The sequence below is a fragment of the Acyrthosiphon pisum genome, chromosome A3, assembly GCF_005508785.2.
Source record: "Acyrthosiphon pisum isolate AL4f chromosome A3, pea_aphid_22Mar2018_4r6ur, whole genome shotgun sequence".
In the NCBI taxonomy this organism is placed as follows: Eukaryota; Metazoa; Arthropoda; class Insecta; order Hemiptera; family Aphididae; genus Acyrthosiphon; species Acyrthosiphon pisum.
Genome location: NC_042496.1, coordinates 37,988,050 through 38,002,145, shown reverse-complemented (window position 1 = coordinate 38,002,145; position 14,096 = coordinate 37,988,050). Strand labels below are relative to the sequence as shown.

Here is a 14,096-nt window from a genome sequence, read left to right as displayed (position 1 = left end):
TTATCTAATCGTTTCACCAAATTTATATTTTTATTTTTTTTAGCGATCTGCCGGGACGGATGTTTAAACGGCGGTCGGTGCATCGGTCCCGACCGGTGTGCGTGCGTGTATGGATACGCTGGGCGCAGATGCGAAGCCGGTAGGTAAATATTTGTTCATAAAATCTACGTGGAAATAAACGCGTACGTGACCGCTTGCTTAATGATGGCATCCGGATAATAATCATGACTTGTGACACGATACGTGTGAGACTATTTTAACCGGTGGCTTGTCTTAGGATTATAACTCCCTGGACTCTCCCTGGACTTTTTCCAAATTAGCGTTTCACGCGTGTGAAAAGTATAATAATATAAACCTATGTTAAACAGGTACACCCCAATACACCAGTGCACATGTATAATACTTGACCGAAAAACTATTTTAACAGAAACGACGTTTTAATGGAAACAGAATATTGTGTACCGATACAGCCATAAATAAAAGACAAAATCTCTCCACGATAATATTATAATATAAAAATACAATAATACATGAATGATGCAAGAATAATATTATGGTTGAGAGAATAAGATGGTTGTCAACAATATGGACTATAGTTATAGGATTATAATGTCAGCGCATTATTAGTTTTCCCTCTCCGACCCACGAAAAACATGGCAAATACGTATTCAACAAAAACGATCTACAATATTGCTAACTTTAATATTAGTGAACATTTACCCACAATCAAACTTAGAGTTTGTAATATAATCTGCGTTTTTACTTTTTACGTTGGCTATTTTACAATTTTTCATTTATTTTATGAAATACATTATTTAGATGTATGTTTGTTTAAATTTGTTTAGCTGTAGCTCATAATAGATCAAAAAAACATGTTGGATATTAACAATATATTTATTTTATAAAAGAGTCGTGAACATTTTTCCGTGCCCGTAATTTTATAGTGTTCAAGTTTCCTGATGGATTTTTTTCAGTTTGATTTATTATTCATATTATACTAATATGATTTATATGCGAATGTATGGTAGTTTTTCGTACATGGGTAATGGGTATAAATGGTAGTGTCAAGACGTGTTCTTCAATCACAAAGATACATCAAAATAAAATACGTAAAACTTAAACATTCAAAATAATTATATTTTAAATTTTAAATTATTGATACATAATATATTAATATCTTTAATATAATAATAAATTCAATTATTTTTCTCTGTGCATTGTGGACTGCTGGACTCGTAAAAAAATTTTTCCGTATCACTTTTACAGACGTAAGGTATTTAGACAGTTTTGCATTGTTAGCGGACGAGATAACAATATGGGTTGTTTTTTCTTAATTTCCGTTCGTTATACTTAAACTGTATTTGTAGTAATATTCACGTGACTTATAATATATTATGTTGCCAATTCAACTTAAAAATGCTAACGACTCTATAACTTAATTCCACCCAATTTGAATTTATAATATTAAAATGAATATTAATATATTTCGTATGAAACTGACTGTCATAGTATACTTGTTAGTACTTATATTATATCAATATTAAAACCATGTTTCTGCAGTCTACAGCCCTATGTGATTCAAAAACTGACAACATACTAAAAACTCAAAATTAAAACAAGTATAATAATATCATAATATTAATATTGTGTTTCGTATAGATATCAGATAGTTATATTGTAGCCGTGAACGTCATATTGTAGTGTAATGTTAAAATGATGCGAATAAAAAAATATAAAAACAGTGCACTAACGAGCTCTATAATTTGGAAAAACTATTTCATAGACAGTATTTTTCTTGTGCACAAACGAGTCGCACCGTTTATTAGGTCGAAAATGTACTATGATGTACGCAAATGAGTTCCGACGAACAATAATGCGTGGTGAAAAACAGAAAAACATTCGCCGATAAGACAGTGTGTTTTGTCCTCGGTATAACATATTTTCTTGTACAGTGTCAATAGGTAGAATATTATACATATTTGAATTTTGTAAATACTATAATTAGTGAATATAGACTTTTATTGAGAGTAATTTAATTTTGATATTTTATACGAAATCACTTGATACGATAGTACCATAATATAGTTTGGATGTTCCTACCTATATATTGTACAACGTACGTCGTACGTGTTAGGTTTTTTGTAGTATATATTATAAAACGTCCATAGTTGTTGTATACAATCGATATTTATTCTACCATCATTACCGTTTTTAGATTACCGAATCGGTCCATGTTACACCAGGGTGATCAACGATATGTGTCAAGGACAACTCGAGGGTGTTGTTTGCACCAAACAATTGTGTTGCGCGACAATAGGTCTGGCTTGGGGACACCCATGTGAACAGTGTTCGCTGAGCTACGATTGCGATATAGGTTTTCTCAAGAACTTGCACTCCAGCCAATGCATAGGTAAGTGATTATTATGAAAAACGATTTGATGCTCGATAAAATAGGTTTTAAGTACATACAAATTACAATATTCTCTCCACAAATAATATTTGGACGACGATCAACTATATGTCATTTCTTTGGACCATTGACAAAACTGTAATATAGAGACTTGATTGATGTTCGCTTCAGGTGAACATATGTTTTCAAAAAAATAATAGAACGTAATTTTAGTTTTTGCAAGTGGCGTAATTACTCATATAACATGACATAATAGTAAAGCTATTTAATATATTTTTTTCATAAGTAGCTAAAACTTTAAAAATAAGCGATGGCAAGTTTAAACATTTTATTTATTTAGAGTTATTCATTAAACACGATTAAAACAAATTAAATGTAATGTTCGATTAAACATATTTTACTGTTCAGTCGACAATTAATTAATACTTAAGTATACCAAAAATTGTCGAATCGAGAGGGTCTGTATTATAATGTTATCAGCTATAGCTATACTATAGTACCTGCACAGAGCACACTATATAAGAGCATCTATATTATATATGTATATTGTATGTATTATAATTGACAGTTTTCCGTTCGAAATTTAATTATCTAGAACGAAACACACTTTATGCTTGATTTATTTTCAGACATTGACGAGTGTGAGGCAATTCCGGGAATTTGTAAAGGTGGAGCGTGTGTAAATAGCGTGGGGTCCTTCAAGTGTGTGTGTCCCGAGGGTCGAGTGCATAATCAAGTAACGAACGTTTGCGACGATGAAAACGAATGCAAAAGAGGCGATCCGAATATTTGTCAAGACGGTTATTGTGTGAACACCGACAGTTCGTATTATTGTATCTGTAAACAAGGTTTCGTGCCCACCACCGACCGAAAAGGATGTATAGGTGAGCTCGCGGTTTTTTAAGCCCGTGGCGATAATATTATTCATACGGGTTAATCAAATCTCAATAATAATATTATTGACGGCACGAAAAAAAAAAGTCAAATAGTGAGTAATTAATTGTTAATTTTCGTTTTGTTTTACATTTCTTCGTATAGACACTCAACAGGGTCAGTGTTATACGAGACTTGCGTCGTCGAGTCAAGACTGTTCGGATCCGTTGCCGATGAAACTCTCCAAGAAAGACTGTTGCTGCGGTAAAGACATGGGAAAGGGCTGGGGAAATAGTTGTGAACATTGTCCGCTACAAGGAATGGGTAAACTAAACAATATATTATATCGGTTAACGTGACACGTTTATGTCAAAATAATACATAATTTATTGTTATAACTTAATACTAATACCTGTAATGGACTAAATAAACTTTATAAAGTTTGACGGCTTACCGAGTATAATGTATATTATATTATTATTATATTTCATCGATCAGGATACTGTACTTGATACTGTTCATTAGCAACTAGGGTTGTGCAATATTCTTATAGTATGCATGACATTATTTAAAAATTTCAAAACCTTTAACACTTTTTATTAGTTTAAATTAAAACATAATTGTTGTGTAAATGTGTAGACGTACGTCATGAAGTGATTGGATTCAATACACAACCTTATTTATAAGCAATCACATTTTTAGTTTTTTAAATCGTTATTGTATTATAGTATTTTATTCTCAATTAGTTATATTAGTTATATAATATAATAGGCGTTGTGCTTATAATGACTATTGCGAACAGGTATCTATATTGAGTTATAACTTACGGGTAACGAATTATTAATACGACATGAAGCTCATAAAAGACATTATTCTTATTTAATTATGAATTCTAAACCTTATTGCAATAAATGCAGCTTTGATCATATAGTAATTATAGTATTATTATTTATTACACTCTGTACCTTCATAATAGTATAGTGGTAGTACTTTTAATGTTTACCGAAGGGTCATTCGACGATTTCGTTTGGTTGCCAATCAGAGCCGATAACGAAGTCAGTTTTAGAAGAAGAACTTTAGACCAAAGAACTTTCATTTTTATATCGATAACATACACGCTGATATAGCCATTGGACTCATACTTATAATATTATGTTATTAGATCTATACATTATATTTCTCATGATGATGTTATTTCTAACGTCTTAAACTGTAATGCTTTCCAGCTGAATACGTAAAACTTTGTCTCGGCGGCAAACCCAATCAAACGGTGCTGAACTTGGTGGACGAGTGCGGTTTGAGACCGGAGATTTGCGGGACCGGGGGCAAGTGCATCGACACGGTGGACGGGTACGCGTGCGAATGTTTTTCCGGGTTCACGAAGAGCAGACACGAGGAGTCACAAGTGTGTGAAGGCTAGTCATCTTATGTGTAAATAATACGCTTGTGCCTGCACGGACACGCATGTCGTCGGAGATCGTGTTAAATTTTCAACGGACTTTTCTGTTTGTTTTCTGTTTCATTTTTCACGCCACTGCAGACATCAACGAATGCGCGCAACAGGGGATCTGCAACAACGGGCAGTGTAACAATACTCCGGGAAGTTTCATATGCTCTTGTCCGCCGGGTTACGATTTGGCCTCTGACGGAAAACGTTGTATAGGTATGGATTCCTGTAGAGTGTAATCAGACTTACGACATGCAGTATAAACGCAAACCGGTCGTTTCGTTTTTTTTTTTTTGTTTGTACGCTAATCAAAAAATGTTCGTTTGTAGACCACAACGAATGCGAAAAGAACGGCATGTGCGCGAACGGAAAGTGTTTGAACGTACAAGGGTCTTTCCAATGCCGCTGCAAGTCGGGATTCGTCATGTCACAAACCGGCCACTCGTGTATAGGTAAAATGTATTTGTATTTATTTAATTATTATTTAAAACGGACGCAGTAGTCCAACGTACAGAATAATAGGTTTGATACAAAGATTAATAGGACATAATATTATAATAGTTTGTTTTATAAAAAGGTACGATTTAAAATGTTCGTCTTCCCTGCCGAGAAACACAATAGTATAATCATCTTTGTATTAAAATTGACCCAAATATGTAATGTTACGGTGTAATGTGTATGTATCATCGCATAATATAGTTAGGAAATGATAATATGTACTAGGCAATGATATCATTTCCTTCTCTTATTAGAAATTGTCATCATTTCCTAAATGCCAACATTTCCGCTAAAGTAGAATATTATAAATAATAATATTGCAATGGTTTAAACGCGATAGTTATATCACCATGCAATAACGTTTGTGCGATTGTCGAAAAATAAAATTGCCCAGTGTTTAACTTTTTAGGTTTCGACGTCATTATATCGAAGGTATTCCTATTTATACCGTAATTAACTGATAAGATAATAATCGTTATAGCATTAATAAATTATAGTTTCATTTCATTTCCAGACATTGACGAGTGTTACGAAAACCCAAAAATTTGCCTAAACGGCAAGTGTCGAAACACCCCGGGTTCCTATATATGTGAGTGCCAGCCGGGATATACTGTTTCACCGGATGGAACGTTTTGCACGGACATAAACGAGTGTGAAAAAAGACCGGGTCTTTGTAGAAATGGAAAATGCGCGAACACCGAAGGATCGTTCAAATGCCTCTGTGACTCCGGCTACAGATTGTCACCGGACCGACAGAACTGTATAGGTATAATAATATTATACAATAGGAAAATTCGAGGTTTATGACGGATGTATATATTCTGGAAGATGTGATAACACATGATACACCATCCTGTATACAAGTACAAAGGTGTTCCCGATCGGTTAAATGTATTTGTTTGCTTATATTTTAGATATCGACGAGTGTTCAAATAATGGCGGTCCTTGTCAAAACGGCAAGTGCATAAATACTGCTGGAAGTTACCGTTGCGAGTGTCAGGACGGATTTTACCTTGGACTCGACGGTCGTACATGTCTGGGTATGTGGTCGACAACGATGAGTCGGCTATTTATATACCCGAACCGTTAAACACTATTGTGGTAGATTATTTATAATTACGCTTTCTGTTTAGATACACTCCGCGATCTCTGTTATGCCAACTTTCAGCAGGGCTCGTGTCTGCAACCCCTAACCACGCCCATGACGAAATCTAGTTGTTGCTGTTCGTACGGCGTTCTCGGGCAGACTCCCGGATGGGGTTCACAATGCTCGAAATGCCCTTCGCCGGATAGCTTGGAGTTCAAAGGGCTCTGCCCTCAGGGTTCTGGGATGACATACAACGGCGATGGTTTGTGTTTTCTATATTTTTAAACGTCCTGAGCTTTAAATGCCTATAACAATTTTTTTCAGACATAAACGAGTGCGCTCAAAACCCAGCAGTGTGTTCTAACGGTGCTTGTGAAAACACAATTGGAAACTATCGGTGTATATGCAATTCCGGTTACGAGGTGGATGACACGGGTAAGACTTGTAAGGATATTAACGAATGCGATATGGATGATACAATATGCAATGGTGGTCAATGCCGCAACACACCTGGAAGTTTTCAGGTATTCTAAACCTAATTTAACTTAACACTAATTAACCTGACCATAACTTCTTTAGTAAAATTATGTACAACATACCTACCTACTTTATTTCAGTGTACATGTCCCGTGGGAACCGTATTGAACTCTGAAAGTCAAGCGTGTCAGGATGTAGACGAGTGTGACGAACTCGGTCTTAACGCATGTGTAGCGGGCCAATGTATAAACACAGTTGGTTCTTTTGAGTGCGAATGTCCACCCGGCACCATTTTGGATAGTACCGGACGAGTTTGTTTAGGTAATAACAAAAAAATAAAAAACAACAATTGATCAAATAATATTATAAAATATAATATAGACTGTACACCATAAAAATGGTATAATTTTCTTATCTTTCAAACTGTGTAGACAATCGTCGTGGTTCGTGTTGGACTCGTATGACAGGAGGCAGATGTGAGAACAACCTCATGCAACTCACTTTGAAATCTGATTGCTGTTGCTCGATTGGCCTGGCTTGGGGTAGTCCCTGTGAACCATGCAAGCCAGAAGACTGTGGTGGTGATTGCAATAAAGGATATGTGGTAATGTATTTTAATTATATTTTTTTATTGACATATTTTATATAGTTACGTTTTTTAGTCTGTAGGTAAAATATGCCGAGATATAAATGAATGTGAACTGAGCCCAGGGATTTGTAGAGGTGGTGGTACATGCGTCAACACAGAAGGATCATTTACTTGTGTGTGTCCTCCTGGTTTGACATTAGACACTACTGGTAAAGAATATCAAATAAACAAATTATTAGCATAAAAAATAAAATAAAAATATATTCTTTTATTTTTGGTACAGGAACTGTTTGCTTGGACGTACGAGAAGAGAAGTGCTATACAGATTTTAAACACGGTGCTGGTGTCAATGCTCTAGATGGAATTTATCCAAAATGTATTTGCTGTTGTTCTACTATAGGAAAAGCTTGGGGCGGAGGGATAGAAGGATCTGTTGGTAGGAGTGAAACTTGTCCTAGACGTGGTACTCCTGGCTTCACCGAACTATGCCCAAAAGTTAGTAAATATTTATTAACCTCTTCTATTCAATTACATAAACACATTCGACCTCTATAGGGACCCGGTTTTATTGATCGCAAAGATATCAACGAATGTATTGAGTTTCCTGGCATATGCAGTAACGGGCGGTGTAAGAACACAATGGGAGGTTTTACATGTAAATGTAGTCAAGGATACACTTTGGACGAATCTGGAATCCGTTGTGTTGGTATGAAAGTTTATTTTAACTTTTAAAGTTATAATTTTGTCATTTAATACGTAATATCATTAACAATTTTTTGTTCAGATATTGACGAATGCAATATTATGCACGGTGTCTGTGGTGATGGAGAGTGTCAAAACATACCGGGGAGTTTTGTGTGCAAGTGCAAAGATGGTTATGAAACATCTCAACTGATGCAAGTTTGCATGGGTAATTGACTAATATTACTGAACATTTGAAACACCTCATAATATAACTATAATAAAATACTTATAACTATTACACTTTTAGATATCGATGAATGTGAAAGAACGCCTGGACTATGCCGTGGTGGTACGTGTCAAAACACACCGGGCAGTTATAAATGTGAATGCCCTCCTGGACATGAACTTTCTGCCGACAAACAAAGCTGTAAAGGTACGTACGAAAAAACACGTTAATTAATAGCACTTAGATACCGAAGAGTACTATTAATTTCAAATTGTATATTATTACAGATATCGACGAGTGTTCAAGGACCAGTGGAATCTGTTCAAATGGCGTTTGCGAGAACATGATGGGAACATACCAATGCGTGTGTGATGATGGTTATAGGCAAACAGACCAGAAGTTTTATTGTGAAGGTAACTAAAATAATCAATTTTAAACTCATTGAGACATTCTTGTTTTAAAAATCTCCGTTAAATGTTACAATGGATATAATTTGTTTTAATTTATTGATGAATGGCTTTATTAGGTATCTAATAATAAATGCAATATAAATTGTTGAAATCATTGATAGCCATAATAATATTATACTTTTTAATATTTCATTTTTCTACTCCATGCAATATTTTCAGTATTTTTTCTATTTTTTAGATATTGATGAGTGTGAGACAAATAATGGTGGATGCTCTTCTATATGTATCAATGTCCCAGGCAGTTACATGTGCACGTGCAAGTATGTATTATATAAGAATCGCGTTTATTTTTTTGATACAACTTGTTTATTGCATAGGGCCGGATTTAATTTGTTAGCTGATAAACGAACATGTGCAGATGTAAATGAATGCGAAGATAATCCCAGAATATGTAACGGTGGCCACTGCAACAACACAATAGGCAGTTTTCTGTGCTCTTGTTCAGGAGGTTTACTTAAAGGAGATGATGGTTCATCTTGTATAGGTAATCAATTAAGATCTATTACATTTGATTGCTTTAAAAAACAATAAACTATAATATCGTAATTGAATAGACATTAATGAATGCAACGAGAAGGACGTGTGTGGAAATGGGGTTTGTAGTAATACCATCGGTTCATTTACTTGTCGCTGCGAAGAAGGATATTCAGCCAAATTGGACTCTGGACCGGCTTGTACTGACGAAGACGAATGCGAAATGGGTACCCATAGGTGTGATTTAAACGCAGCATGTATGAACAATCCGGTAATGAAAACAATAATTAAATTAATTTCATAATTCTTAACTATTTTATATTAGAAAATTGTAATTTTTAGGTATAAAACTATAAATTAATATTATTATTCAAGTTACGCTATTTGCAATTATTTAATATTTATCTTGCCCTGTCCGTCAATGACGATATTTTATTGTTTGGTGATAATCAATTTATTCATTTGGATACCTGGATTTTAATTAACCCCTCCCCCCGCCACCTTTGAATAATTTTTGGATCCACCACTGGATTCATACATTTATTATTGATTAAATATTGAGATATAAATTTAAATGTTTGTATAAAGTACAAATTTTGCTGAAGCCCCTATATATTATGAATGGTCGTACAATTTTTGTTTCTTTGATCTAAGGTCTTAGGATTTTAGACCCATGTATTTGAGCATGTTGTAATTTTATTGGGAAGTAAAGTAATTAATTTTTTGTGCATTTTCTACCATTATTCTTTTAAACTTGTTCAACATTTTGGAACAATATTTAAAACCGAGAAAATACCTATATATTATTTTGACTTTTTTGAGTGATAAATATTTTCCTACTTATAGCATTGGGCTTATTAAATAGATAAATATATTTTGATAAAATTAATTATTTATAAGTCTATAACATTGATATAACAACGGTATACTTAATGATTTTGGACATTATGCCATTCGATATTAAAACATTATCTAAAAGTACAAAAAAATATGAATATTATAATCTTCATTTGCATTAATTAATAATTTCTATGTATTATCTTAGGGGTCATATGGTTGCCGATGTCAAGATGGTTTTACCGGAAACGGATACAACTGTATGGATATCAATGAGTGTTTAACTAACAATGGTGGTTGTGACCAAAATGCACAATGCATAAACGAAGAAGGCTCGTTTAAGGTATTATATTTAATTTTTCATAATATTGAATTTAATATTTGTTTTTAGAATTGTAATAGGTTCAATTATTATTTATAGTATGTAATAGGTGTATTAAAATAAAAATATATTGAAAATGTACATGAAAATCTGGCCCATTTTCGCGAAAATATCTAGGTATCTCTAAAATGATGAGTTATAGAGTTAATGACTCTAGATATAAGGTTTATAGTATTAGTTATATAGAGAATCTAAAATATTGATTTATGAAAACAACATCGAAAGCGCTGAAAATATTATTGGATATTTCAGACTCAAAAAATTAATTAGGTACTAATTATTTATATTAATTATTTGATCATGTTTAGTGTGTGTGTGATGATGGTTTCCGTGGAGATGGCTACTCGTGTATAGACATTGATGAATGTACTGAAGATTCGACTCTATGTGAGAACGGTCACTGTTTGAATTATCCAGGATCATTTAGATGCGAGTGTGAAATGGGATTTATTAATCCAGATGATAAAAATGAAAGATCTTGCAATGGTAAGAGTTTAACATTGCCTGTATGCATGATGAGGTAAACTATTTTTAAAAAAAAAATGTTTGCTTTTAATAATTTAGTATTTAGAGTATACCTACATAGTATTTGAATACTTATAGGAATAACATGGTTTATTAAAAGTAGTCATAATATTCTTAGTTATTACTTTATGCATTTTAAACTATTACATTTGATTAAATATATTTGTATACTTAATATAGACAGTATCTAGTCCTGGAATAGGGTCTTGTTTATAATATGGTCTTGCCAATTTACAATCGTCTTATTTTTTTCTTGTATCGTTAGCTAATTATAATGTTTTATATATTATATATTATAATCATACAATTTGCATTAGAAATTCTATGGATTATAAAAAAAAAAATATCTTATAAAAAAACGTATAAGATTATATATTGTTAGTTGCTGCGTTGATTCCAATGGTTTATGAGTATTAAATATTAAAAAATTATCAAAATATAAAAAATAAAATGTTCCAAAAAGGTTTAAAAATATTTAAATTAGGTACTATAACAGTATTCCTCACAATTAAATTTTTATATGTAAAATTTAATTCATTATTGTTTGAAAATGGTCATATTTTATTCGAACTATTTAAAATAGACCGAAATAAATGAATTTTATATTTAAATGTATACAATATAATTTATCGCAACAATAACAAAATAATCAATACATTTTTTAATAGTAATGCAGCGCCCTTTAAGAGCTAAGCTTCTGCTGATAAGTCTTAGATCCATATGCCTATACATTAATTGTATTATTTTTTAATTATTATGAAAGAATAAATATATATTTTAATAGATATAAATGAATGTCACATGTTCAATAACCTGTGTGTGTATGGTAATTGTGAAAACATATTCGGGACGTTTAGATGCGAGTGCAGTGGAGGATACCAATTGGACAACACGGGAGGTAATATCTATTTTCAATGTTATTTTTTTCAGTTAAAATTATATCGAGCATATTATTATATTTTATAAAAATGTCACGTATAGGAAATTGCACCGACGTAAATGAGTGTGAAAGTCCCCAGGCATGTCTATACGGTGAATGCATCAATAACGAAGGCAATTACACATGCAAATGCCCACCCAATTATCAACTAGTTCCGGCCGGAAATGCGTGTGTCGGTTTGTGATATTATTGTTCGTCTTAAATATTTTGCTTTCAGATGAACGAATAAATTCTATAAAACGTATAAACTGATAATTTTATTTATTACTAAGTAATATTAAAAATATTGTGTAAATACGCAGGGATTATTTCGATATCGTTCCGAAGTCGATGTCTTAGAATTATTATAATGTTTACTTTATAAACTATATACACTTAGTTAATAAAAAAATGTGTCGAAAATTGTAGATAAGAGAGAAGGACGTTGCTATATGGAAGTGGAAGACCGAGGTGGACAGAGACTCTGCCATCACGAGATGGGATCGGCCGTGTCAAAGGCCACGTGTTGCTGTTCCGTGGGTAAGGCCTGGGGCTCCAGGTGTGAATCGTGCCCGGAAGTGGAAACGGAAGAGTACAAGACTCTCTGTCCCGGAGGAACGGGATACAGGCCCAATCCGACCACGGTAAATCATAATAACAATATTAAATACCTATATATTATATTATTATACTCTTAGCTATATATATAATATATATAACCTATAAAAAGACTATTCGTAAACACATATTTCGGATACTTACATTGAAATTAATTATTAAATCATCGCTGCAACAGGTGATACTTGAAGACGTCAATGAGTGCGAGGAACACGACAACCTGTGCACAAACGGCCACTGTACCAACACGTTCGGGAGTTACATGTGCTCGTGCAACGAAGGTTACCGTCTCGACAACACCAGTACATTCTGTTATGGTAACGTAAGAAGCACACGCTGATCGGGCACCTTGTGCACTCGTATAGTTAATGCCGTTTTTGCCTGACTATTTTAGACGTGGATGAGTGCAACGAGAACCCGGAAATCTGCGGCGTGGGATTCTGTTCGAACGAAGTCGGCACATATCATTGCGTTTGTCCGGACGGATACATGCTCCTGCCTAACGGAAGTACGTGGCTTGACCGTTGTCATACTATATTATCATCAATTTAATTGTTATGTCATGATCCGATCATATTGTGACACGAAATATATAATAATATGTATTTAGCCGTATACAGGGCGTATGTGGACGAGTTTACGCTTCTATATGGAAATCACGTTTAAACCCATAAGGGTCCAGTGCAAGAACCGGGTATCTCCACTTTTTTTGAATATGACTTTTCTATGAAATCGTATTTATGAAGGAAGTAGCTACAACCAGGTGCAACAATCATGTAAAACCGCTTATAATTTTCGGAGTTATCATAAATATCGTTAATTATTTTCTATGGGAGTAAATGAGATAATGAATTTTCAAATGATCGCCCTGAACAATTTCTAACAGTGGAGATACCCGGATCTTGCACCAAACCCTTTTTTATTAAATAACATTGTCTTGTGTATAATAATATTATACATATTACTCCAGATACGCCATGTACTCGGTAATTGACTCGACTTTTTTGGTTTTTCGTTCGATATAGTAAGTAATAATAATATTATCTCATCCGATTATTGCGCGGTTTTGCAGAGGAATGCGTGGACATGCGGAAAGACAACTGCTTTTTGAATTACACGAACGGTCAATGTTCAGTGCCCATGTCCAACAGTCAGACTCGAATGATCTGCTGTTGTTCGATGGGTCAAGCCTGGGGACTGCCGTGTCAACCTTGCCCGGCGTCCAGTACCAGTAAGTCTTATATGTATGTCTGGTCAGTATTATTCTGGCACGGACCTCATCCGCTCTCTTAACACTTAAAAACTTACATAAATACATAATATTACGTATAAACTAACTTGATATAAATTGAATGTATCATATTATTATAGTTGATAATCATACGAATCAAACAATATTTAAACAATTTATTTAGAGTTTAGAATCGTATTTCAAAAATATTAATCAAAACAAATTGCCTAATCGGTGAATTGCCTATAAATCGTAAATGTGTATATTATTCAGTGCTGAAAAAATTAGTGATACAAGATCCATTTATATGGATAGTTGTTTATATGGTTAAATCTCAAAGTTGAAAGTT

At 33.6% G+C, this 14,096-nt stretch overlaps 1 protein-coding gene across 2 annotated transcripts in view; it reads left to right on the top strand.

The window, feature by feature from the left end:
* Nucleotides 1-14,096, top strand: part of LOC100165514 (fibrillin-1) — a 42,990-nt gene that overhangs the window by 13,873 nt on the left and 15,021 nt on the right. The window contains exons 4-33 of one of the 2 annotated variants that reach the window (XM_001945936.5): nucleotides 44-139; nucleotides 2,216-2,410; nucleotides 3,040-3,294; nucleotides 3,449-3,607; nucleotides 4,510-4,698; nucleotides 4,824-4,946; nucleotides 5,060-5,182; nucleotides 5,743-5,994; nucleotides 6,143-6,268; nucleotides 6,362-6,577; nucleotides 6,640-6,839; nucleotides 6,933-7,113; nucleotides 7,224-7,396; nucleotides 7,455-7,590; nucleotides 7,665-7,876; nucleotides 7,937-8,087; nucleotides 8,166-8,291; nucleotides 8,373-8,498; nucleotides 8,579-8,704; nucleotides 8,940-9,021; nucleotides 9,079-9,245; nucleotides 9,316-9,506; nucleotides 10,281-10,415; nucleotides 10,763-10,940; nucleotides 11,764-11,877; nucleotides 11,961-12,095; nucleotides 12,328-12,542; nucleotides 12,695-12,833; nucleotides 12,911-13,024; nucleotides 13,589-13,747. In XM_001945936.5, the coding sequence (XP_001945971.2) occupies nucleotides 44-139; nucleotides 2,216-2,410; nucleotides 3,040-3,294; nucleotides 3,449-3,607; nucleotides 4,510-4,698; nucleotides 4,824-4,946; nucleotides 5,060-5,182; nucleotides 5,743-5,994; nucleotides 6,143-6,268; nucleotides 6,362-6,577; nucleotides 6,640-6,839; nucleotides 6,933-7,113; nucleotides 7,224-7,396; nucleotides 7,455-7,590; nucleotides 7,665-7,876; nucleotides 7,937-8,087; nucleotides 8,166-8,291; nucleotides 8,373-8,498; nucleotides 8,579-8,704; nucleotides 8,940-9,021; nucleotides 9,079-9,245; nucleotides 9,316-9,506; nucleotides 10,281-10,415; nucleotides 10,763-10,940; nucleotides 11,764-11,877; nucleotides 11,961-12,095; nucleotides 12,328-12,542; nucleotides 12,695-12,833; nucleotides 12,911-13,024; nucleotides 13,589-13,747 (4,794 nt within the window). Of the gene's footprint in view, nucleotides 1-43; nucleotides 140-2,215; nucleotides 2,411-3,039; nucleotides 3,295-3,448; nucleotides 3,608-4,509; nucleotides 4,715-4,823; nucleotides 4,947-5,059; nucleotides 5,183-5,742; nucleotides 5,995-6,142; nucleotides 6,269-6,361; nucleotides 6,578-6,639; nucleotides 6,840-6,932; nucleotides 7,114-7,223; nucleotides 7,397-7,454; nucleotides 7,591-7,664; nucleotides 7,877-7,936; nucleotides 8,088-8,165; nucleotides 8,292-8,372; nucleotides 8,499-8,578; nucleotides 8,705-8,939; nucleotides 9,022-9,078; nucleotides 9,246-9,315; nucleotides 9,507-10,280; nucleotides 10,416-10,762; nucleotides 10,941-11,763; nucleotides 11,878-11,960; nucleotides 12,096-12,327; nucleotides 12,543-12,694; nucleotides 12,834-12,910; nucleotides 13,025-13,588; nucleotides 13,748-14,096 lie in introns of those variants that run through there. The other variant, XM_016805665.2, reaches the window with a different exon arrangement.